Source organism: Rousettus aegyptiacus, unplaced genomic scaffold (assembly GCF_014176215.1).
Source record: "Rousettus aegyptiacus isolate mRouAeg1 unplaced genomic scaffold, mRouAeg1.p scaffold_m13_p_3, whole genome shotgun sequence".
Classification (NCBI taxonomy): domain Eukaryota; kingdom Metazoa; phylum Chordata; class Mammalia; order Chiroptera; family Pteropodidae; genus Rousettus; species Rousettus aegyptiacus.
This window is the reverse complement of record NW_023416306.1, coordinates 116,183,404-116,208,981: the sequence shown is the minus strand read 5'-3', so window position 1 is coordinate 116,208,981 and position 25,578 is coordinate 116,183,404. Positions and strand designations below refer to the sequence as shown.

The 25,578-nt window shown below is 34.2% G+C and overlaps 1 protein-coding gene and 1 pseudogene across 1 annotated transcript; one reads left to right on the top strand and one right to left on the bottom strand.

Moving 5' to 3' along the window:
• Positions 1-181: 181 nt before the first annotated feature.
• On the bottom strand, positions 182-25,578 carry SNAP23 (synaptosome associated protein 23). Its single transcript, XM_016144934.2, has 8 exons — positions 25,461-25,578; positions 13,410-13,513; positions 12,809-12,850; positions 12,326-12,374; positions 11,620-11,737; positions 2,538-2,696; positions 1,732-1,876; positions 182-555 (listed from the first exon to the last, which is right to left on the bottom strand). Exons 2-8 carry the CDS (start codon positions 13,464-13,466, stop codon positions 490-492), a joined length of 636 nt encoding a protein of 211 aa, XP_016000420.2. The 5' UTR covers positions 13,467-13,513; positions 25,461-25,578; the 3' UTR covers positions 182-489.
• Positions 3,850-3,968, top strand: LOC118600839 (annotated as a pseudogene).

The window sequence follows — 25,578 nt, the reverse complement described above, 5'->3', positions numbered from 1 at the left end:
TCCAAAACCAATTATTAGACTAAGTTGTCAATAACTGCAACTTAAATTAAAAACTAAACCCAACTAGATCTTTACTGTGGATACAACTTTTTGCTTTGTGGCCTGAATGTTTTACTGAGGTAACCTCTTACCTCTTGCTTGTCCTTCTTGTACTCCCTGACCCCTGCCCCCAGCTTCCTTTTTCATGGCTGTCTTTGGCAATGCTTCCAAATCTTGAAAGCAGAAGAACCTGCTACAGTAAACAAGGAGGGTGAACAACAATGCTATATATGATGTATGAAAACCAATCTAAGAGGATACACTGAGAAATACTAGAAGGAAAAAAGATAAAATGATAAAAAAACAAACAGGGGCTGTTACTCCTCACCCTTCTTCCACATTATCTTCTAATCAGAAGAGTGTGGAACCAAAAATTCAAACTGAAAAGGCAATAACTTCGAAGGAAGAGCTAGGCAAGTGACTAAATGGTAAAGAAAGCACAGCAGTATTTTAGCTGTCAATGAGTTTCTTGGCTCTGGCATTGGCATTGTCAATACGATCTTTGTTGGTGTCAGCCTGAAAAAAAAGAAAAAGACATCAGCATTACTTCACAAGGTAAGTTGGTCTAATAAAAGTTAAATTTCATACACTTGGAGTAACTGACAGAAAATTCAGGAAGTCACAGTACAAAACACATTTTGGGCAAGAACTATCAAATTTATTTGGAAAAATGTGGGTGCATAAATACAACATATAACAGAATTTGCCAGTATTTCATGAATACTGTACCATTTTTTTCAAAGTTTAACACGTCTGAAACTGGGATCTTATAATCAATGACATTTTAGATACAATGAAATATAAGAATGCTCTTCTCTGCTACAGTTCGGGACCTTGAGGGAGTTCCCCTTCACGGAATCATAGAATCCCATCTGGGCCTACCCTAGGTCTAACCCAGAGAGATTGAAATAACCTTCCCCAAGATCTTTGGAATATATATCACCACATCCACAATAATATCTGAATTAAAATGATGAGTAATACGTAGCCTAAACCTATGTAATAGCATTAAATCATCATTTTCCTCAGTGAAATCCACTGTGATTCAATAGCTAAGCTTAAAAACTCACCCTATCCTTCAAAGCATACTGAGATTTTAATGCAGTACTAATAAATAAGAATGGTGTTTAGATGTGACACATCCAAACACTGAACACAATTTCACTTTCAGTGTCTTTTATATTATGTGACATAAAACAATTGCAATCACATTTTTGTTACTTACAGAGCTCTTCTGTGTGTCCATTCTACAAGAACCATTCTGCAGAACTGATTTTTACCTACTGACTTATGAGGATTCAGGAACTTACTAATTTGTTATTCAACAAAATAAAACTCCAGAAACTAACTTGCTAATTTTTTGGGGGGAGGGGGCAGTGAGAGTGGGGGGGAAGACCACACAAAGGAAGACCACGCAAAGATTAGAAGAGATTCTAAACTTCGTTTGTGAAATTTTAAATAAAACCACTTCATTCCAAGGTCTTGGTTTCAAAATGAGCCAACTGCCACGAGCAACAGGAGAACTTAGCTATCGTTTTACAGTGTGTTAGAACTGGCCACCTCATCAAAATTCTAACACCAGTGAGGACAGGACCTTATCCTATTGTTCTCTCTGAAGTATTTAGCACAGATATCCATTACTAAAACACTGTACCAAATGTCTCATTTTCTATGGCACTAAGAAGCTTTTACCTTTTCTGTGATCCGCTCTATTTGTCGATTTTGGGCCTCAATCTCATTGCCCATGTTCAGGGCCATGTTTTTTAGATTTCCAAGGATACCGCCCACTTGAGTCAGGTTCTCTTCCATTTCATCTTCTCTGGCATCATTAGTTATACTATCACAAAAATATAGTTAATTTGGTATTTTTTTAGTAAATTATAAATGGACTAAGTCTATATTTAGTTTTCACAAAAATAAGCAACCAAATGACTCTCAGCAAGTGTTAGACCCTAAGAAATGTAGGGTACCATTATTGGAAATATTCTATACTAAAAATTGAAAGATTGATCAAGGAGAGCACAATATCTTAAAAGCTATGTAAAATAAGATTAAGAAACAACTCTAAGACAGTCAAAATGTTATTCCTGGCATCACCTGAGAACTTGTTAGACAAAAATATGCTAATTCTTACACTCTATTCAAGATCTCCTGAGATCGACTGGACGTGGATCCGAGCAATCTGTTTTAATAAACCTTCCTACAACAAGAAAGTTGAGTAGTTGTTACAGAGACTGAATAGCCTGCAAATCTGAAATGTTTATTATCTGACTCTTTACAGATATTCTTACAGGGATCTGGCCAACCCCTGCTCTAGATGATACATTTTAAAACACGTTTTCCTATTTTGTCAGAAGGCATATTTTTAAACACATTTTTTAAATGGAACAAATGCATTTCTAACTGATGAGTTAGGGTTCATGTATAACCACACCCATCCTCCTCAGTGAACCATTCATTTAAGAAAGGGGTAAAAATATTAGGAGAAGTTGACATACCGTTTAATGTATCCACCACTGCATGCTCCTGTGGCTACTTGCTGAGACTGACCATTTGTCACTCGGCCTGGCTGCTTAGATACCACATTGCTACAAGAGTTGTCTCCACCTTCTCCCCATGTTGCCTTATAGGTCTTACCAGATTCAAAGTTCTTTGTCCTACATAAGAGTCAAGAATGCAGGGAAACACCAAAAAAGCAGAAGAGGGAGAGTTGTAATTATTAGTGCTTGTCAATTTGAGGATGATCCTAGCACTCTTAGCATAACAGCTGCATACATATAGCTAGATCTAGATTATGTATATTATAATCCATTGCAATACGGCATAGAAAAAGATGAATTGTATAAGCCCATTGACTTTAATAAAAGGTTTTTAAAGGTTCAAATACTTTTTTCAAATCTTCATTAAGCAGTTAGCAAGTAGCAAGATACGATTATTTGATTTCTCAGTTTCCTCTAACCTCTGACACTCTCTAGAGAAAAGATTTAATGGACACTAGGAAAAAAAAAAATCCTTAAAAAAGCTATTCTGGGATGCCTTAAGAGTGTCCTTGGAGGTATCTAGAGGTTGATGAGAGATGGAAGAGTAAGAAGGCTGAGTAGGCAACACTTAGAACCACTTAACTTGAACCAGTGTAGTTCCAAGGCGGACAGTTGTTTAAAGTTAAGCATTTTAATAGGAATTAAAAATTTAAAAAGAATTTCCTAAGAAGCAAACAAACATCATGAAGGAAAGGCACGAATTATTTCCAAATTGAACAGCCAATTAATAACTATCTTGGCCATACTGGTGCCAGTTATAAATCCTATGGTTTAGGGCTTTTTCATTTAAGAGTTCACTTTTCCAAATTAAAAAAAAAAACAAAAACAACAAATGCCCTAAATCTAGGCCTCTTAAAAGTAGAAGTATATGCTTTAGATGTAACTGATATAGACCAAAATAAGCCAAAGCCAGAAACTACTATGGAATTTACTATTTGAACTGGTATAAGTGGCAAGAAAAAGAACCTACTAAGGTGACTTTAAAATAGCTATACAAAAAAAACACAAATAAAACCTTTTTACTGATTATTTGGCTATGTACAATGTTACTCATACAATTTTATTTTTTTTTCTATACATAAAAACAAAGTAGTATATAGCTATAATATTAGTCTCTGATTTATTCAACTAATATGTTAATGAGGAAGTTTCAAACTACAAAAGCAAAGGACAGATTTTATGAAAACAGTGTCTCCTTCCTTAATAGACATGTGAAGATTCATTTCTGGCAAACATAGAGTTGGATCTTAGATCTTAATCATTAATGCTAGTCTACGGCCATGCTACCCTGAACGTGCCCAATCTTATTTGATCTCGGAAGCTAAGTAGAGTTGGGCCTAGTTAGTATTTGGATGGGAGACTACCTTGGAATACAAGGTGCTGTAGGTGTTAAAAAAGAGGAAAAAAAAGAATATACTTAATTATTAATACTAGAGAAAGGGTACTACTACATTTTTGCTAAGAGGCACTGAAAAAGTAAACAAATCTATGAACACTGAGAAGCTAGTTCTCGAAGTGTCTTTCTTGATTCCACTTTAAGTTCTCACAATTAATTTCCTATTTATGCTATTTTAATGTTTTATTAATGAATCTATTTATTAATTAGCCATGTTACATCTTTCCTGGAACAAGGCGAAATATACATTTTTAAAATAAATATTTATGTCAATTATCTGTTAAGTTTGGTGAAACTCATTTACATGTATTCTTTGTTAAAAAGATGAGTCTCAGACAAAATCCTAAAGCAAAGTAATAGCTAGTAAACAAAATAAACAACATTTAGTTTATCAGAAAGTTAATAACCCGAGGTATTAAGACAATATAAGGGGTTTTTGTCAGCATGTCAGACTGTAGAACAGGTCAAAAAGTGAAGGCTAGAATTCAAAAGGCACTAAACATTAAGATACTACATTTCTGAGTTTTAACACATCAAGAGTAGACTGGGACAGGACTTCCGAGTTCTTAATCTAACAAGGGATAATATACACATGCTCCAACTTCCTCCTCAACCTTAAGTGATAATACCTGAAATTCTTCAAACTTTTGAGAATTCTTCCTCCCACAATTATATATAAAGGGCATAAGACAAAAACAAAGAGTCTTAACGTGATATCATGAATGAGGTTCAATTAAGCCATAGTTTATAAAAAAAGAATCAGACTGGTTACCAAACCCTTTTCCCTTTAATAAGACAGGATCATTGAAGATGCTCTTTCAATATCAAGAGGAAAAGGTGCAAAAAGCTGAATTTCAATTTTTAAATATGTTTATGAATATAACCCAGCTTTGCATTGGATTGTCATGTTTACTTTCAAATGTTTTTTTTCCCCATACGGTTGTGACATGTCCTGAATGTTTATAAAGAAGCGATTTTTAAATGCTATTTCATATCTTCTTCCTTGTGATAGCTCCTTATCTCTTTCAGCACCTCCAGTCAAGGTAATGCCTTCTGGATGCTCAAGATCCTGTTACCCTGGAGCTTCTCTACCAAGTTAGAACACTCTTAAAAGTAACCTGTTTTTAAAGGCAGTGTCAGGCAGCTGCCTATCTAATTAAAACAATACTGTTTTAATCTAATTTGTCTTCCATCAAAGCATCTCAAATTCTTTAAAGGTAGTGTTTCCCAAGTTTGACTGAGCACCAGAGTGACCTGGATGTTTGAACACACAGGTACACAGGTTATACTCTGAAGATCCTGCTTCAATCTGTATGGAGTGGAGCCTGGGAATCTTTTGTTGTTATTGTTTTAGGTCATTCAGCTACTCAAGAGAGATACTGTTCTAAGAGATTTCTAATCTGTTTTAGAAGGAATATCTTAGGTGACTCTAATTGTCTTTGTATTTCTGTATATTAGGACACCGAGGAATTAATCTGGAGGAAGCAAAGGTACACACCAGGACTTTTTTTTAAAGCACAATGTTTGTGGTAAATTGATTTGAATCCTAATCTTATTATACCTGTCATTGAGTAGCTGTAGAACCTTAAACAAACTTCCATCTCTGAGTATTCTATGTCTTATTTAATATATAAGACATACACTAAGACAATAACAATACTTAATAGTTCATAGGGCTATGAAAGGTTCTGTTGATAATGAATGCAAAATTACTTTGTAAAGCATCAGACACATACTTTTCATTCTTAGGCTTCAATCTCAACCTGAGCCTTAGTTAACAATTCATGCCTTTAAATGCACAGATTACCAATTGGCATGTTTACTCTTCTGGACTATTAACATTCCCTAACTTTGAGATCTATTGTAGCTGAATATAGTTGGAATATGGCTACATAAAAAGACATCTAGGCCTTGATTGTTTTGGTGTACAGTAAGAAAAAGTGTTTCTTATCTTCTGCATGAAAAAAGACTATAGCCCCTGTAGGAAGAAATTAGACCATGATAAAATGCTAAAGCAAGTTTGTGATAGACGTTAATGCAATTAAGAACTCCATCTGGAAATTACCTGTCAGTTCAATATAAATCACATTCAAAAATGGAAAGTTTGAAATAAAAAAAATGAAATAGCCCTTAATTCAAGATGCTGCTATTAAAGCAGAAAACAAGTATCAGAATATATACACAATAACTTTAACAATTTTTTTCTATAAAATAATACTGAATGTCAACTCTAATTGAAAAAAAATTACAATTCCTTGTAGTAAACTAAAAATTAAATCAAAATACTAAAGTAAGCAAATAAAAGTTCTTTTTCTAGTTTTGGTTGTCAACATTAGTACTAACTGAATAAAAATGGCAAAAATAAAGCCATATATTAGCCAAAATTCCTTCATAACAAGGAGAAAACAGACCAAATGAATACCAATTTTTATGAGTATGTGTGTGTGTTGGGTGATCAGCCTACAGGGAAAAAAAGGAGAGCAAGAAACAAAGTGTAGAAATCAAATACTTAATTTTCTAACATTTCCCTACGGTATTCCCATGAATATCCAAAATTAAGTAGCCAAACATTATAATAAATAGTAGTCTGATTAGAGAATTAATTTTTTTTTAATTAAGGTAAGTTAGCTCTGTATTAATTCAACATGGAACTACAGCAAGCTAACACATGACATAAGAGGAAAACTCTTATTTAAAAAAGAAGATACTAGATATGGTAACATTTTAAATTTATACCCCATCTTATTTTGAACAGCATTTAAGATGACTTAGAATGGGCAATTAATTTCTCATTTTGGTAGTATCCTAAATCATAAAAAATCCAAATCATTAGAAGCCAACACTTCAATAGAGAAAATCTTGATTCTGGAACTGGGAAAAAGTTGGGAAAATTAATAGAAAATGGGATGCTGACATCAAAATCCTTTGGAGAGTTATGGATTTAGCCTGAATTCCCTTACCTTTGATCAGAACTAGAACACAGCAATTCTCTACAAAGATCAACCTATTTAAAACTTCTCACTGTTGAATTGTACACCTGAAACACTGGATTTCATTAACCAGTGTCACCATAATAAATAAATTAATTTTTAAAAATTTAAAAAATAAAACTTCAAGGGTGTTTTTATTATTACAACATTAAATGTTATTTAGCAAAAACTTAGTTGTAAGAACCATTAGTCAAAGGGTGGTAGTATAAATTAAGATCCTTTTTGTCAAGTTCATCTTTTGGGAGACAAAACCCATCAAAAACAAATTCACTTTACACGACACACCATAGCAGTTTTTAAGACAGTCTCTACCATTCACAAAATCCATGCACATGCACAGAAAAGCCATTTGAAGCATCACCTTTAGATAGCAGGTTAACAGCTCAAACTGCGCCACAAGACTGCATCTTAGAGTTCCCTTTGATCAGATACTGAGCCCGGCTTCTGATGTTAAATCTTCATTTTTTAGTAAGCAGATTAGAAAGGAAAAGATTAGGTGAGAGAATGAAATGCAGAAAACAGTGAATGCCAGTCAAACACAAGAGAAGCAGGTTCAGAGTTTTTAAAACATAATGCATTTAAATTCCTGCCTGGTTTCATAGAGACAACCGACATCTGAGAATCTATATAAAAAGAAAAACAAGAAAGCTATTTAAACGAGAGCACACTTCATTTTTCCAAGAATGTCTGGAAAAATGATATTCTTTCCTAAAATTTTAAAAATTAATACAGAGAGAAGGAAAATACTAATAGAGAGGTTGTAAAACTTTCTCACTCTTTCGTTGGTATTTACGGATTTCTCTTAATTACTTCTATTATGTTTTTTATTTGCATTTTAATTTTTATAAATCTTTTTACTTGCCTAACTTTCCCATCAGCCAACAAGTTTCTTCTCAAAGACATTCAGTCAATAAGTATTTATTGAGTACCTACTATGTATCAGGTATCATGTGAGACACAAAAATAGAGTAATGAAAAATAAAACAGCGTCAGAGCTATGCTTTACTCATCTTTCTATCTCCAGTGAGCGGGATGGAGGATGCAATCAAACAATGACCAAAATACAATTCAATATTATTTTAACCAATCAGAGCTGAATATTTACACCTCAATATAACAGAATTGGGATAGTATAAAATCTATAGTACCAATTTCAATTTTCTCTAATAAGTGGTCCAGAAATACTGATCTGTCTTCAAACTATGTGCCATTATGTTTAACATTATAAGCACAGATTGAAGAGAGGCACGTTAAGACATAAGAATACCTTGTCTGAGAATGGTTAAACAGGACACCAGGCAATTTACTATTCTGAGACTTCCTATTTTAACTCTGCCTCCTTTTAATCTCTCGTTAGTGAAATTACAACTTTCAAAGTTATTGACAAAGATAGGATTTTTAATAAGGATCTGTGCTATTTGCTTTTAGGATTAAAAGCTAACATAATGACACTTATTCACAATTTTAAAGTTTAATCCTAGTAGTTTGTTTTTAAATTCTAGTAATCCTTAAAAAAGAATTGGCTAAAGTTAAAATTCCCTTCTAATATAGGGTTCTGTTAAGTCAAACTATTCCCATGTCTTATTAAAAAAAGATCTGCTCACCTGGCTTCAACAAATATACTACTGAACAAAAGAAATCTCAAAGAACAAGTCTAATCAAGACATTTTCTATATCACAATACATGTAACAACAGCAACAACAAAAAAGTTCACTCTTTTCTTGCCAAAGTCAAACAATGTAGCATGGAGTTAAAAGCTAGGACTCTGCCTGGTTTTGAATCTCAGCTCTTTCACTTGCTAGTGTAGCCTTTTTGTGCCTCTGTTTCCCCAAATGTAGAGGATGATAATAAGAAAATCTACCTCATATTAGAGTTACTGTTAGGATTAAATTTGAAGTGTCATGATAGTAAGAGCCTAAATTAATACAGAGGCCTGCAACTCTCATTCAAACCCTTGGATGCCAGACATTTTGAACAGCACCACACAATCAAATACATCAATATTTCTGTAGTGAAACAAATTAACATTTACACTAGTGTGATAAAAATTATATATGGCTTCAGTTCAGGTTACATTTTATAGCCTAGTTAATGGGTTGTGGATCCGCATTATGAAAACAAAAACAAAACAAAACAATGTTGGTTTTCAGAATTTTTTAGATTTCTGAACTGCAGATAAGAGACTGTGAACCTGAGTTGTTATTACTACTACCAGAATTAGTACTAGCCTTATACAAAGAAGACTAAGATCCTGCATTGGCCTTTGAGAAGCTCATGTTATGGCTATTTATATGACAAGCCTATCTGAAACTAGTAAATAAACTAAGAAAGCTCAAAACACTGACAGAAATGATAGTAAATACAGCAGAAGACAAGAGATACCATAGAGGCCAAGGACTCAATGATATAAAGAAGAGATAGGCAGAAAGAAGGCAATTACAATCACACATCTTTAAAAGGGAATATTACTCTCTCTTCTTTGGGGAACAACTATTGTTATAGTAACTGCTTGAGTCCATCTGTTAAGTGCCTTCTCTTGTCCCACTGAGAAATGGTTCTGCTGACGTTAGAGGCTAAAGACTGCTTCAGGACCATACTCTACCACCTTCATTTTCACTAGTGTCCAAGAAAATCTTTCCTATGCTTGACTGGGATACACAAAAAGGAATAAAATTAATACTTTTGTAGCTTCATTTCCTACTTTCTATGATATTAGACCATCTTGGGATTCACTGCTTTTCCTGTTCAACCTCTGACTCACAGCTGATTTTGCTCTAGGATTTAGGGAGGACTTCTTCCTCTTTGCTCTCCTCTTGACATCCAATCTTAAGAAAATTAACTTTTTCACATCTGCACTCTTTCAATGGTACAGAGAACACAGAAGAAAAGGACAAATTTGCAAAAACACAGTTAAGAGTTTGTATTAAAAAAATCTGTGCATTTCCAACTTGTTTGCTTAAAGTCATTGGCTAAACTCTGACTGACAAGTCATAGTTATTAAAATACGCATTTCGGAAAATCATCCAAGGTCTAAAGAGGATAACAGACTTGTCATAGGATAGGAAGCCAATGGACAAGACTAGAAAGAACACTCAAATCTTAACTTCTTATGCCTAAAACACTATAAAGTTGATCAACAAGCAACTTAACTCTATTTTCTCTCATAGAAATGGCAGAGAGAATGCTATTACATGAAAACACTGATCTGAAAGTATGATAATAAAACAAAAATTTCTCCATTCCTAACTTCGTTGGGCAGTAAAAATGCTGAAGTCTGGAAACCTTTGTATCCCATTCTTGGTTTACCACACCAGCTGAGACAACTAGATGAAAGTACTAATGCTTATGAAGCTCTTTAAAAATGAATACTCTCAGCAGTAACCAGAGTCACTCTATCTTCAGACACTGTCATTTCGACTAAGGGTAAAGTTCAAAGTTGTTGTTTTCTTAATTAATTTTCAAAACAAAGAGGAGCTCCTTCTAATAGAAGGCGAGATAATGATTACCTGCCTTAGTCCAAACCTCATCTGGATCTGAATAAAACACTTCTCAACACCATGGAGTTTGGTTTACCCTAGAATAAGTAGAAAACTTGTATATTCAAAATGGAGTCACCAAGAGAAATGCATTCCTTTCTGCCAACCATAATCTCATTCACTATATGCAAAGAATTTGAAGACTTTTCATCTCCTAGCTTGCCAGAGACTTCAAATCTTCAGAGTCTTCTTTGATAGTTCCTTCTTCATGTTTGAATATATAATTAGTTGATTTAAAATGAATTCTCTCTGATTTACAATTTTCTCTCTAACCTCAATACCTCACAGGCCTAGATTGCAAAAGGCTTCTAACTAGTCTCCTGGTGTGTAGTTATATACTCTGCTCCAAATTATCAACTCCTTAGTCTGGCATTCAAGTTTCCTATTGCCTATTTATGTCTTATTTTCCACTTCTGATCTGTATGAATCATGCAATCCAGTTAAGTCAAGCTGGTCTGTGATGTTTGCATTAAACCTTACATAGAAAATGACCTCCCAGTTCTTCCATGCCCATCCAAATTCTTCTAATCACTCAGTGCCTAACTTAAGTCCTACCTCTCCTAAATGATGTTCTCCAAACCAACTTTAACCAGTTCTGTACCCTAAGCCTTAGTTGATATCACTAGGCTTATTGAATTAGCACTAGATTTATATGTTTTTTTACTTTTTGCTATTTTTCCTCCAATGTTTAACCACATGGTAAGTCTTTGGAAGACAGGATCTAAGACCTTCTCTCCTTTGGCTATTCCTCATGTGCCTACCACAGAATATAAATTTTGTCAATACTCCTTGTTTGAAAAGAAAAGACACTAGTTCCAACTTGCTCTTTATTATCTAGCTGAATATTTCTCAACCTTTTAGTGTATTACTAAAAACTGAAATTGAGACTTGATCCCAATTTTGGGATCGAAATTTGATCAAATTTAAGCCATGGATTTCAGTGAATCTACTCATTTACATGAAAAGCTTCATTTGCCTTAAGGAGAAACAGTTTAAATTTATCTAACAAAGTTCCTTATTTAGACCCAGTCACACTTATGACCTTACTGGGGGGTAGGTAGGGAGGATGCTCTCACTTTAAATTTATTTTTAAAAAGATCTTGATTTAGCAACTCACCTATTACACGGGCAGACACAAAGCCCACAGCACTTGTTGAGTTCTGTTAAAGTCTTCTCTGCCTCTCTCATGTCTTTATTTATTTGGTCCATGCCTTCCTCTATGCGGTTTAGTTGTTCTAAGAGTAAGTTGTAGAAGTTACATTTTGTGTTACATTCACAATGCCAACTATTATAAAACAGCAAACTTTAATCTCAAATCCACCAATAACACACCATAGTAACTGTATCAGTGCCAGAAGGTATCACTTACTATCCAATATGAAAATAATATTTCACATACTGATCCTGAGACACCTTGCCTCTTATTGTGGAAAGATTTTTTCTAAAGAAATTTGTATAATAGGAGCATGTAAGCGTTTGTTTAGAAATGACCCTTACAACCAAATTAAGTGTACTGTGACTAGATCGGATCCCCAACATTTCTATCATTGGGTAGGCTCAAAATCTGATAAGTGTCATAAGACTAATAAAAATTATAAGTCCTACTACCTAACAAACACCTGGTATATAATTAGACATTGCTGTGCCCACCTCCAGTAGGCAATAAACATGATATAATTCAAATCAGAAGAAAAGAAGTAAATATGTCACTCTCATCTTACAAAGGGAAAGGCACTCCCAAAAGCTTAAATTATACCTAGCTGAAAGGGTTTTCTGATATCGTTAAGTCAAATCGAGAGTTTCTGCCAATAACTGCAACTCACCTCCTTGTTCATCCAGCATAGTTATAGTCTTGATTCCTGCATCCTGAGACTAAAAGAAGAAAAAAAGCTGATAGTACAACGAAACATAGCAAACTAACAGAAACAAAAACTATAAGGCCTAACAAACAGCAGAAGAGAATCATTTACAAACCTAAGTTCTCATAAGGGTAGAGCTACAGAGAAAACTAATATCCCCAAATCAACACACTTTAAAATACTAAATGCCCTGCGACCAAAAATAATAAAATAAGTCACAAATTCACGTTGCATTGATCTATCCTGTCATTTTCCAATACTTTCAATGGGGAAAAAAAAAAAAAAGGCCTGTTAGTGCATGGTTTGACAATTTTATCAATTGCTGGTTTCGAATAATAAAGCTGACTGAAACAATAATCTTCTGTCTTATCACAATTTCAACTTGTGATATCAGGATCCCTCCTATACAGTTTCTATATTTAACTTGATAATTAAACACTTTCTTACCTCGATGGCTAAACCCAGGATTCTCCTTGTAACTTCCAGAGACTAGGAAAAAACATTAAGAGTTTTAGCATTCTAAAACATGTAGGAAAAAAAGAAAAATCTTATCACAGGCCATATTCATAATGCTACTCTATCTTTAAAGATTGCCAGCACATCAGTTCCTCCTTTTAAAACAAAAAAAAGAAAGTCGATCACTATAATTTTAGTTTTCTTCCTTGCAGATACACCTTAAGAAAAAATTTGGAGGGTGAAGTTTATGAGATTTGTAAACATTTCATGTGAGCAGAAATCTAGATATATTACATAGATATTAGAAAGTTATATTAAAATCAAATATCCAGAATTTCTCAAATCTAGAGTATTTTTGTTATAAGTAACTGTTAAGTAATAATTACCTTTAAAAAAATCATATAAATTGTTTTTACTTACCCAGTTTTTTGGTAAGTTGAAAAAATAAGAAGCTAGTAATGGCATTCTAGGGCATATGCATTCTTTGATACAAAGGGAGTATGAGAGGACACCATGGTCTTCTATGGAGGTCATCTCATCCCTCCACTGTGAAAACTGAAAGAGAATTAATTATGCCAAATAAAATGATTACCTCATCAGTAACCTGGTTTGCCTTTGACTGAATTTCTTCCATTGACAGATTATCCATGATGAATTAAAACTCTTGATAGGCACAGAAACTGAAATGTAGATATTCTGTAAGGATAAGGATACAAAGCACAAGTTTATTTGAGCAGAGTGTGGACTTCTGGAATTTAGGATATTTATCTGGAAAACAGGATAAAAAATTGAGTCAGTCTATCTCTATCTACCTACCTACCCATTTACATTACAGGTGAAGAAATTAAGGCTGAGAAAGGATTAATGGATGCTTAAATGCTTGTTAGTACCAGAGGTGAACTTAAAACTCAGATGTCAAGACCTCTATTGAAGCACTGTTTTATAATAGGAAGGTGATTCCTCTACTTTGAGAAGGAAGGCATTATTTAAGAAATGAGTAAAATGAATTCTTGGTCATACAATGTTCATTGTACATTGTTTGGATGTGGAAAAGCAAGAAGGTGAAGAAGGCTAAATTAGGTAGTTGTTCCCTTAATAATGTAACAAAGTTCAAAGTCATGTGCCTGAAGAACACAGAAAACATTTAAAAAATGTGCCAGTTGTCCAGGCTACTCATTGGAAAGAGTGAAATATTTTCTTTCTTAATAAGAAAAGAGTAACAGTGATACAAAGAGCCCAGAAAAGAACTAAGGTTTTTATTAATAGGAGACTCTCATTTTCCAATTACTATATTGTTTGTTGTTTTAGTGAAGTCCTTAAGAAACACGACTATTCTTCTATACATAGTAACTCAGAAAGAAATCTCATAGACATTCAAACTAAAACATAAGTACTACCCTTATGTAAGCGGAGTCATGTGGAGTAATAACCAATGTGTGACAGATCTAGGTTATTTTCATTACATTCGGTAGCTTTATATTAAATTTTTGAAAACTAATTTTACCAGAGCTCTTTGTCAATGACACAAAGTCTGGTTCACATTCTGGATTTGGCCCCAGGAGACATCTGGCAATGTCTGGAGACAATTTTGATTATCACAAGTTGGGGGAGGGGGAGTTATTGTTACTGGCATCTAGTTGGTAGAGGCCAGGAATGCTGCTAACCATCCTATAATGCTCCTTTTCAATAGCCCCCCATAGCAAAGAATTATCTGGCCCAAATTACAAAGTGCTGAGACTGAGAAATCCTGCCACAGAGTACACTCACTGACAAACAGGGAGCCTAGTTAACTGGGAATGTACTACACTGAACTCTTGGAAAGCAAGGATTTTGTTATATCTTTGTATCTCCAACACCTAACAGCATCTGACAGTTGGTACTTCAGTAAATTTGTGCTGAATGAAAAAGTAAGTAGAAAAACAAGGTGTATTCTCAAAGTATTTAAGTGGATCTTAGAAAGAAAGCTACATGTAACAGCAGCACAAAGACTGCTACTGTTTAAATAACCACTAGAACCACAAACCAAAAACTGCCATTGTATGTGTACAATCTGGATTTGCCTGCTGGTCACATACAAATCTTTTTAGTCACATCCATAGCTAACCAACACTTAGTAGAATCATCGTTGATAAAACAAAAAAATGACAATATTACATTAACAGTACAGGAAGGCATTACATTTAGAGTCCTGTTTATAGTTCTGTCATAGCTCTTTGTTTTTTAGGCCTTGATTAAAGCTGTTACACCTCATAAAAAGTATTACTATTAATTATTATTATTGTAAAAGTGCAAATTTACTATCTTGCTTGCCATAGTAGGACCGTGGTTCTGGAAAAAGGTTCATACACTAAGACATATAATCAAGATACAAAAGCCTTTCTTGAATTAAAAACTGATTATTTATTAGATAAAATAAAACTACATGCTTTATTTAGTACTTTGCTAATTATTTATGAGCCTTTGGCTTTATGACACACATGTTCATGCTACCATTTATCTTTGTCAACCTTTTGTAGTTACAATTATGAAAAGAAACAGAAGTTGCCTTTGTACTCGCCTATCTTCATATTTTTGTACACTTTTCCTTTCTGTAATATCCTCATCTCCTGCCCTGGCAGCCTCATTACTCTCTATCAGTTCCTAGAGCCCTTAAAGATACCTTTCAAAGTCTGCCCTTCCCAGGCGGTATGCCCAACAGAGCAGTATGCCCAACAGAGCAGAAAGTGATAAGAAAAGTAATACACACTAATCAGTTAGTGTCAGAAAATGACACTCCTAGTCAGGTTTTCTGACACAGTATCCTGTGGGTAGGAAGATATTTGAGAGTAAGGAAGTCCAGATCTTTTAAACTGTATAATTTTGTAATTCCCTCCTGGGGGCTATTCTTGCCAATTACAAGTCAGTATTTTTTTTATCTTCCTACTAAAAACTCAGTAAAACTCTACATACATTCAAAGAGAAGGCTTGAATGCAAAACTGACCTCTGTCAACCTTGAGGATTTTAAGAGTTCTGTTTTCTAATTATCAAGCAGACGTAGCTGAGAGGTGGATGTGGAGTCACTCCTGGCATAGCAATGGGGTTATTTTGAAGGACACACCCTTTCAGTGGACTCGAAGTGCCGCCTAGCACTTCTTCTTTTTCTTCCTTAAGCAGATGACACAGAAGACAAAAAATGGACTTCTGTAAAGTTCTCACATGTTTGGCAGGCTGACATGAGGACACAACTGCCTAAGACTTCTCTACTCTGGATTCCTGAGGGTGTTGAATACATGATTACAGTAAATGGGAGTAAGAGAGACAAAGCAGAATTGCAAGAAGGACAAAGAGAAACAAATACTCCCCAGGCTCTTACAAGCCTTTAGTAAACTGCTCAGAAGTGTCAGGCAGGATATAACCTAGAATTAACTATATAGCTTTATTCATATTTATTATCTCCAGTAGTTTTTCTCATGGAGTCAGAAAAAGCCTATCCAGATTGCGAGAGTAAAGAGAATTAAAAGGGGTGGGGGAGAGGGGGAGGGGAAGGGGAACGGGAAGGAAAAGGAAACATCAGTTGACACAAAGATCTCATTAAACTCATTTTTCTTGGACATAATCTTATAGATTATCTGTGGTATTTTTCCAATGCTCTGGGAACTTAATATACTATACTAATTGTGTGCCATTGAGAGGAAAATACTTTTTCTCAGAGCTTTTACACCTTATCTCCCTTACTATCATCCATTTGGGCTTACTAAATGACTCCTAATTGATCCTTAATTTATTTTCTATTATAAACTCTGGGGGAAATGAGGAAGGAGAAAGTTTATTGTACTATATGTCACATGTCCTACTAAGTATTTGTACAGTATATTATTACCTCTGTTATACCACTTTATAAATGGGGACACTAAAACTCAGTTTAAGTAATTTGCCCAAGGTGACTTGAGTAAAGAGCAGATTTAATGTTCAAGTTTGGATCTACTCTGAAACTAAGAATAGCTCATGGTCCGGTAAATAGTCTTACTGTTGGATGCACCTACCTTAACAAATATTAGATGATGTAAGAACTCTTTAATGTCAGAAAATAGGCTACGCACCCTTCCTAATGGTTCATTTCAAAATTCTAGATGCTTTCTATAATAAAATCATGAAATATTATCTTCTCTACATTCTCAAAGAGTTAAATGGTAGAACTAGAAAGACCAGAGTAATCATGGTTTTCAGCTGTTTAATAGCAATTTAGAAACTAAAACTATCTATGTTAATTTAGAAAATGAAAATACTATCGGGAAGAAAGAATACAAAGAAAAAAGGCCTTAAGAATATAAAGAAAAAAAGGACTGAGAACTTAACAGGAGATCCATGCCATTGTTAACGAAAATGGAGAGAGATTCAGGATGTAAGAAACAACACTTTAAATCACCATCAATTCTACAGTGTCCTGCCAAGACCAATATAAGAATGATTTTATAAAATAATTCATATTACATTGGAAAACAAAGATTTTGCATTAAAATGTTCTATCAAGTTTCTTGCTTTATTTCTCTTAAAAAAATTAATCACAAGTTGCTCGATGAGTTAAACTCATATAGTTTATTACCGTACTCTTAACGGTTTGATAAAATTTGCAATTCTCTTTAGCATATTTTAATTAGATTTTCATGATAACCAATGCGTTTACAAGTGGAAACTTCTGTTCATAGCAGGCTGGCATAGCGGTGAGTAGTGGGAGCGCTAGAATTCAAATTCTGGTCCCAAAATGTATTTGTTTTATGACCTTGGGCAAGTTATCTAACTCCACTAAAACTCAGTTTCTGCATTTATAAAATCGAGATAATAGAATCTATTTCATGGGCTTTTTTTAGTGAGAATTTAAAAAGGGGACTCATATAAAGTACTAAGCATAGTTCTTCAGGCATGGCTAGTATTAAGTGTTAGCCATTACTTTAATTTTACTAGAGAAGCAAATAGAAATAATAGGCAAAACACAAGTGAAGCAACAATGTTAAATATGAGTGACATCTCTGTAAATGCTACTGAAAATAATAGCTACTAAATATTAACTGTTCCATCTGTAAGGCTAAATTTGAACATGAGAGTTGATGACACTGAATACACTACACAGCTGAGCTACTTTCACGCCAGTCACGAGTCTGCATATGTCAAGACAGATACTAAACAGGTTTAAATTAAACCAAGTTTCCAGTTGATAGGTACATTAATCTAGACAAATATATATAGCTTTCCATGTGTAAAAAATTAAAGACTACCCTTAAATGGTTCATTTTTTTTTTCTGTCTAAGGCAGACAAACACGAGCCACAAAAAAGGGTTTAGGTTATGAAGGTCAGTATATAAAGAGAACAAACTAAGACTTTAAAAAAAAAAATCAAATATGTGCTATAACTGCCTAAGAAAAAAATACGGATAGAAAAAGTTTGGAAGGGAATCATCAAAATATAACCACTGGCTATGGAACTAAAAATGACTTTCCTTGATAGATGGTCACGAGGATGGGGAGCGCGGCATAGTGAATGGGGTCTGCAGTAATAGAATGGCTAGGTGTAGAGCCAGAGGAGAGAAAGGGCAAGCAGGGGATTGTTTTATAAACTACATAAATGTATAACCAATGTACTGTATACTTTAAACTAATAATAAAAGATACATCAAGCCATGAAAAGATACAAAAGCCATGTGAAAGAAGCCAATCTGAAAAGGCTACGCAATGTATGATTCCAACCACGTGACATTCTGGAAAAGAAAAGACTACGGAGACAATAGAAATATCAGTATATATCATGGTTTAGGGGTAGTAGGAATGAATAGGCAGAGCACAGAAGATTTTTAGAGTAATACAATTATTTTGTATGACTTTTTTAAAAGGTAAACTTTAAGTTGTAAATTATATCTCAAAATTTAAAAACTAAAAAAAGAAAAAGACAAAGATAGAGAAAGAATATTTGAAATAAGAAAATATTAAGTAAAAAAAAAGTATAATGAATAAAAATCAAAAGGAAGATGGGGAGGAAAACAATTTGTAGCTTTTTCTATGTCAAACAATTTTCTGTCACAGTAAAAACATCTAGGTTAGAGATTTAGTTAAAATAAATGATAGCAGCTACAGAGTAGGTACCACTGAAATATAAAACTTTTGGTTTATCGTCAGTGGATCACTCCTTTCTTCTCCAAGAAGAAAAATGTTGGTTGTAAAACAGGACAGAAAAACTATGTTAGTATATTTCTATACTAATGATGACCTTCTTCATTAAGATCCAAGTACAGTTTGTTACAATAACTTCTTGGAATTTTGAAAATGTACCTTTCCATATTTTTAATGGTGAAAAGATTCCGAGTTTTCTTTCTCATAAACAAGACAAAATTCTTATTTTTTTTAACTAGCACTTCTGACTATTATTAATAACTGGTGAAAGAGAAAGTGAAACCTAAATAAGGTAACATTAAAATCATTATTTATATATTAGTATATCTGAAAACACGGAACTGTTTTTAGAGACTTAAAATGGTCATTATAAAAGGTTATATGCTATTATTTTCTATCAATAAACCTTAATGTTACATTTTAAAATATGTGAAATATGTATAGTTTAAAAACTAAAGGCCAAAAATATAAACTTCTGTCCCATCTTAAAAGAGATGAAATAAAAATGTTTTGAAAATTTTTACAGATGATTTTTATCTACCTTATACAATAATGTATTTTAAAATTTTTCTATAAAAATAACTTTATTACATTTAACAGTAGAAAAGTTACAAACATACACTGGTTTTGTAAACAGGTTTAAGAATCCTCCGTGACTTTATTAGTAGCCAAAGTCTATGCAATAACTATAAATTTTTTTATTGTAATGAAAAACTTTAAAAGATAAAAAATGTGGCAAGCTCCAAATGACATAAGAAATATTGATATAAATAGTATTTTGCTAGCATCCAGGATGTCTGTGTGTATTTCAATTCTCACTCTTAAAGTTTTCTTGACCACTTTAAGAAAATAAAATGCTGATTTTTAAAAATTAAAACTTTCAAAAGATAATGCAATATATACAAGAAAATTTTAAATAGTCCTACTCTGGCCTTTTTCCACTTTTAGCAATCTAGAAGAAAATCACAGATAGAAAACAAAAAATACATTAGTCCTAGTATTATTTATAAGGTTAAAAAAACTGAAGTAATCGAAATAAGCAATGATAGGGGATTTGACTGAATAATTATGGCATCACTACATAATGGAATGTTATTCAGCCAGTAAAAATTATTTCTGAAGTTTCGATATTCTTTCATGTTTAATTTTAATCAAATATATGTACATGGTTTGAGAAGTTAAATAGTTCTACTACAGTAATAAACAGCAGTTCTCCTGTCTTCCCACCTGTTACAAACCAACTCCTGCTCCCAAGATTCCAGAGGTAAAAATTTTCAACAGTATTAGTAGTTCTAGTGTTTAATCCCTCATTTCTAAATCATTTGATTATAGTGTTTTTTGATATTTTCAATTTTGGATATCATTCACTGACTTTTACAATTAAGATATTTAACTTTTATACTTTCCCATCTCCTAGTTTTTATATTTATCTTCACATTACAGACTGACTAGATAATTAAATTCTTGGTTGAAATCTTGAAACAGTGAAGTAATCTGTTTAACTGTGGCTATCCCAGTTAAATGAAGATGGTAATAAAATCCTTCCTTACAAGAATATTTTTATTAATCTCCAAGAAAATAGGGTTCCATGAACATCATCGTAACACAAAGAAATTTCTGCTTAATTAACCGATTATCTGGGGACAATGTCTTTATAGTTGGACTAAAGTCCTTATAGCCTAAGGCCAAGACTGAACTATTGTCAAGGCCTAGTTCGGTTGAATATGATTTCAGTTATTAATTATCCTGTGACTAAGTTTACTATTTCTAGATAAGGTGAGATAATTTAATGAATTGTGTTGAGCGAAAAAAAAAATTGTGTTGAGTGAATATAAAGTAGTGGTTAAAAACGGACTCTGAGGTCAGAGAGACCCTGAATTCATCCTAGCTGTGATACCCAAGCAATTTACTTAACTTATCTAGTCTCAGTTCCCTCATCCCTTAGGTTAACAGTTCTACCTCCTAGAGTTCTTTCATAAATAAAATTAGTTAATGTATATAAAGTGCTTACTACAGTGCCTAGCACAGAGTAAAGACTCATTAAGTGACAATTATTAATGAACTGAGCATTTATGCTCATATTATTTGTTATGTTTTCTATCTGTGGTTATGTGACTCTTGGTATCAGAATGTTTGAGAAGCTAATCAAAAAGCTTCTAGGTGAACTTAGAATCAGAGCTAAAAAAATGAGATGATAAATATTTTGCTCACACAGAATGAAGTCTTGCCAATCATCCCTACCTCACACTTGGTAACTCATGTCATAAGTTATTAGGTACCATTTTAGGCATCTAATGAAGTACAAGTAAGTGTACAACACACTTAAGCAGCTCTTTCTTCAAGACTCTAAAGATAAATGATGGAGAATGAACAGAAGGAATGGAAGGATTACAGAGGGCAAAGTAGAAATTCAGATGTGGACCATCGCTTGTTGGGTAAAAAAAATTAATTTCTTTTTAGGAATATATTTTGGCTCTTAGATTCTGTTTTTAATATGAAACATTAAAAATTGTCACACATAAGGAAAGAAGGAAGACAGAAGGAAAGAAGGGCACACACATACTCTACAAGTATGGGTGTACAGTATTCCAAAATACTCTAAATACTCTAGGTTAGGCCCAAAAAATTCATGTTCTGGTTAGGAAATTTAATTCTTTCTGAAGGCATTCAGATGACAGTCTTATTCATGTTAACGCTTGTTTCCCCCTTTTACTTCCTCTCTCAAGTTTCCTTTCTACTTTCTTCTTCGGAAACAACTTTATTCTTTGTCAAGGCCCCAAAACAATGCAGATATAAGTACACCACTGAATCGTATCTTTTAAACATCTTGGTTTCAAAGAGCACTGAAGCACATGATTCAAGACAGTCATACTGCTAAATGAGAAAGCACCACCAAAAATCATGAACCAAAAAGACTAAAATTACATTTCAGTTATACAGAACCATCTATTATTATACCTTTAATCACTTGATGTCCAACACCTAGTTTACAAGTCCTGCTCAACCTTGGAGCTTCCACAATTTTACTCTAAGTGACCAGGGTATAACCTGGGGAGGCAGATCTAGATGTGATTATAATCAATTATATTGGCCCTGTCTAAAAGAAAGGCTGTGGGAACAGAAAAGGGATGCTCTATATGAAAGATAAGAAGACTCGAAAATGCAACATTCATTTTCCAGGGAAGAGAGATGTACAGTCTGGCAGATATATGTATAGTATCTCCCAAGGTGATACCAAGTGTGAGGTGGGGATGACTAGCAAGGCGAACCTTGCCAGAATGAAATATTCACCCAAACCACCCAAGATTTTGGCTCTGATTCCAAATTCACCTAGAAGCTTTCTGGTTAGCTTCTAAAATATTCCGATGCCAGGAGTCCAATGTCACAGATAGAGAACATAAGTACTCAGGTCCCTGGAAAAGAATATCCTCACACACTGTAGATAAAAGAGTAGCATTCTTATTTATATGAAAGGCAACAGAGTGTAGTGGTTAAGTGACCAGCATATGTTTTCAAATCCTGACTACTGCTTACTTAACTTTTCTGTGATTGTTTTCTCATTAAATGAGAATATAATGATTATTTCGAATGTTGTTATAAGTATTGAGTTAATTTATGCAAAGTATTTAGAATCTTGGCTGTCACATAGTGCTTAATAAAGCTATTATAATTTTTCATAATAATTATTAAACATCCATCATGATTTCGATTTGGGAGTCAAAATCCAAGCATGATCGACTCTAAAAAAAAGTGTGATTTTAGATTAGTAAAGAAGTGCCACAATATAAGGCCTCAGTAGTCATGCAGGAATATAACATTTGTGCATGCTTGTGTGTGTACACCTATAAAGGGGGAAGGGAGGCTTTAAAAGGCAGACAGGAGACAGGTTGTCAAAGTCTTTATATACTGTACCAAGAAGTTTAGATTTTATTTTCTAAGCATCAAGGGGACACCTAAAGGTAATCTCAATTGTCAAAAAACGTTAGAATAAATTTAAAACAAACTTTAAATCCAAGTTATAAAACTCACAAAAACCAACAAGATGAGGAAATTCCAGAAAAATATAGTGATCAGTGATTTAAATATTTCAGTAGAAGCACAACCTAAACTGAAATGTAAACCAAAATGTCAGTGAATTTAAATGAGTGCGAATGGAACACCACCTCCACCCCCATACAAGAGGAACACCACAAGCTGTTTCCTGGCTCCACAATCCACTTCCTCCAATTGTTGTAGGCAATGGATCCATCCGTTTCAAGCCACTACCCACAACGACAAAGAAAATACCAGTCCTTGTAATCTATTCCTCTGTCAATCTGGAAATAAAATATGGCACGGGGATAAAAAGTCTGGCACTCTTAGATGCAAATAAAATCATATTTTATAAATATTTATATATATATATAAATAAAATGCAAAGTACAAATATAGGTGAAAAGCAAATTTCCAGAATGTTTAAAGCACAGGAACCAAAAGAGAAAAAGAAAATGCTTTAATCGTAAGAAAAAATAAAGGCAGTTTATTTCTCAAAAATGTCAAAGAGTAACACCCTTTTCTCCTTTTGCTAATAAAATCAACTTTCATCGGGTAAAACCAAATAACTAAATTAGTTAGAATTGTGTCATAATGGTGAAACCCATCACAGGACTCACAGAATTTTGAAGTCCACTGGCCTTAGAGTTTAGGTAGTCCAATTTTCACTTTATTTTAAAAATGAGATCAAGCGCCAAACCGGTATTTTCCGAAGTGCAGAGCAAGAACAAGCTATGATTTTAGCCATTACGGGAGCAACGGATGTGTATTTAAGAGTTACTAAAATGTGTACTAGAAAGGTAAAAAATACATCAAAACCATGATTTCACAGACTGTCACTTTGGAAGATGGTAATGTTTTAAAAAGTCTATTAAAAATATGAAGTAAAGTAATAACACAAATACTTTTCTAAAAGGCAAAATTTATGATGGTGGTGTAGTTCATAAGTGAAGTAATGACAGCTATCCCATGAGTAAAAGGACCTGTTTGACTGCTTTCTTTCTTCTTGGTTCACAGTTGTGTTTTGAATGATTAGAAAAAATGTGACCTTTACTTAAGTGAGCTTCTTATTATGCTTAAATTCATTTAGAGTAAAAGAAAAAAACACTAAACTGCATACAGAAATTCTACTGTTTATAGGAAAGGATGTACTACTATTGTTAAGAAAATAATGGCACAGTAAGTCATTTGTATTCTGGAACTAAGACAACAGCGATTTTCTAGTGCATATCTACACACCACAAGCACCTAAAAAACAAAAACCCTAGAAACACTGATAAATATTTAAGCTGTAGGCTAAGTTATATGATCATTATATTTACTTTCACATGACCTGTCAAAGGAACAGGGTAATGTGAGAAAAGGTGTTTCTCCTCATATTTTCTGATATTTACATTTTAAAAAAATGTGTTCTAATTACCTCTTCCCAAAAGAATGAATGACAAGTGATTACTGGATAGTTAGGCATCAACTTTGCTGGTGACAGAAATATTAATTTTTTAAAATTTTACTATGAGGTATTTTAAGATTAGGTCCCAAACTAGCTAACGCTGTCTCATGAATTTCAAGTGTAGTATTTCTGGGCTAGGCAAAAAAAGCTCAGAAGACGTTTCTACCTGGCCATATCTGTAGTATTTTTACTGGGACATCTGAAAACCAGTCTTATAAGGGCACCAGGACAGATGGAGTAATATCTTTCTTAATTCTTGAAATATCTGCTACTAAGAAGGTAAATTATTTTCACAAGGCTGAGGGAACGTTGTCAGAAGCTGCCACTATCCATTCAAACCGCTCTCTCAGTAGCTCCCCTCTCCCTGAAGATGATGACAAGTAGTAAAAGGCAAAATACTCCCTTCTCATTTTCTTTTCCCAACTTAGATGTCTTTAGATTTCCTGTACCTCAGCAGCCTTTCCTAATATTGTGGTAACTACTGACAATAAAAAGGATGAGATGAAATAGTACTTTCCACGACGTCCCCCAACTCCTGCTCTCCAACCCCGAACCGTGAAATTCGTTTTTACCGATCCTTTTCTTCCTGCGTTTGCAGTAAAGCCACGAGGTAATTATGGACTTTCCTAGAGAGCATGGACTCTCCAGTGCCATGAGCCTCAGAGATCTTGTTCAAAGAACTAGTTATCTGATCACTGTAGTCACCAGACTATTAACCATTACCACAGTAACGCGGTGGGAGAAGGTGTTGAGGGAACGGGAGTTTATATCAGCTTGGTTTCAACGAAGGATCCAGGGAACCATCACTCGATATCCTTCCTCCGGCAGCCCAATACGCTCCCGACGCCCCACGTTCCGGCTCCGGGCCGGACTTGCTCAGTTCGGGCCAGAGCGTCCACTCCTCCCCTTAAGCCCGACCTCATCAACTTTTCAACCGTCCCGATATACTTTTTCCTCTTGGGACATGATCCCAATCTTCACCCCGGCCCGCTCCCTCACCCCCACTCCAGGAGACTCACCAAGCAGTTCTGGCCACTCTCTCGCGCCGCGGAAGCTCGGACACCAGCCGACCGGACACCACCGGATCGGACACCAGCGGACCCGACCCCACCCGGAGCTACGCCCTGCGTGCGCCTG

Bases quoted from the DNA above. Each gene is read 5' to 3' on its own strand.
- SNAP23 (XM_016144934.2), bottom strand. From the start codon at position 13,466: ATGGATAATCTGTCAATGGAAGAAATTCAGTCAAAGGCAAACCAGGTT. The intron at 12,851-13,409 runs GTAATCATTTTA...GTTTTTTCCTAG, and splicing joins CAAACCAGGTTACTGATGAG to TCTCTGGAAGTTACAAGGAG. The intron at 1,877-2,537 runs GTATGTCAACTT...TTTTTGTGATAG, and splicing joins AGTGGTGGATACATTAAACG to TATAACTAATGATGCCAGAG.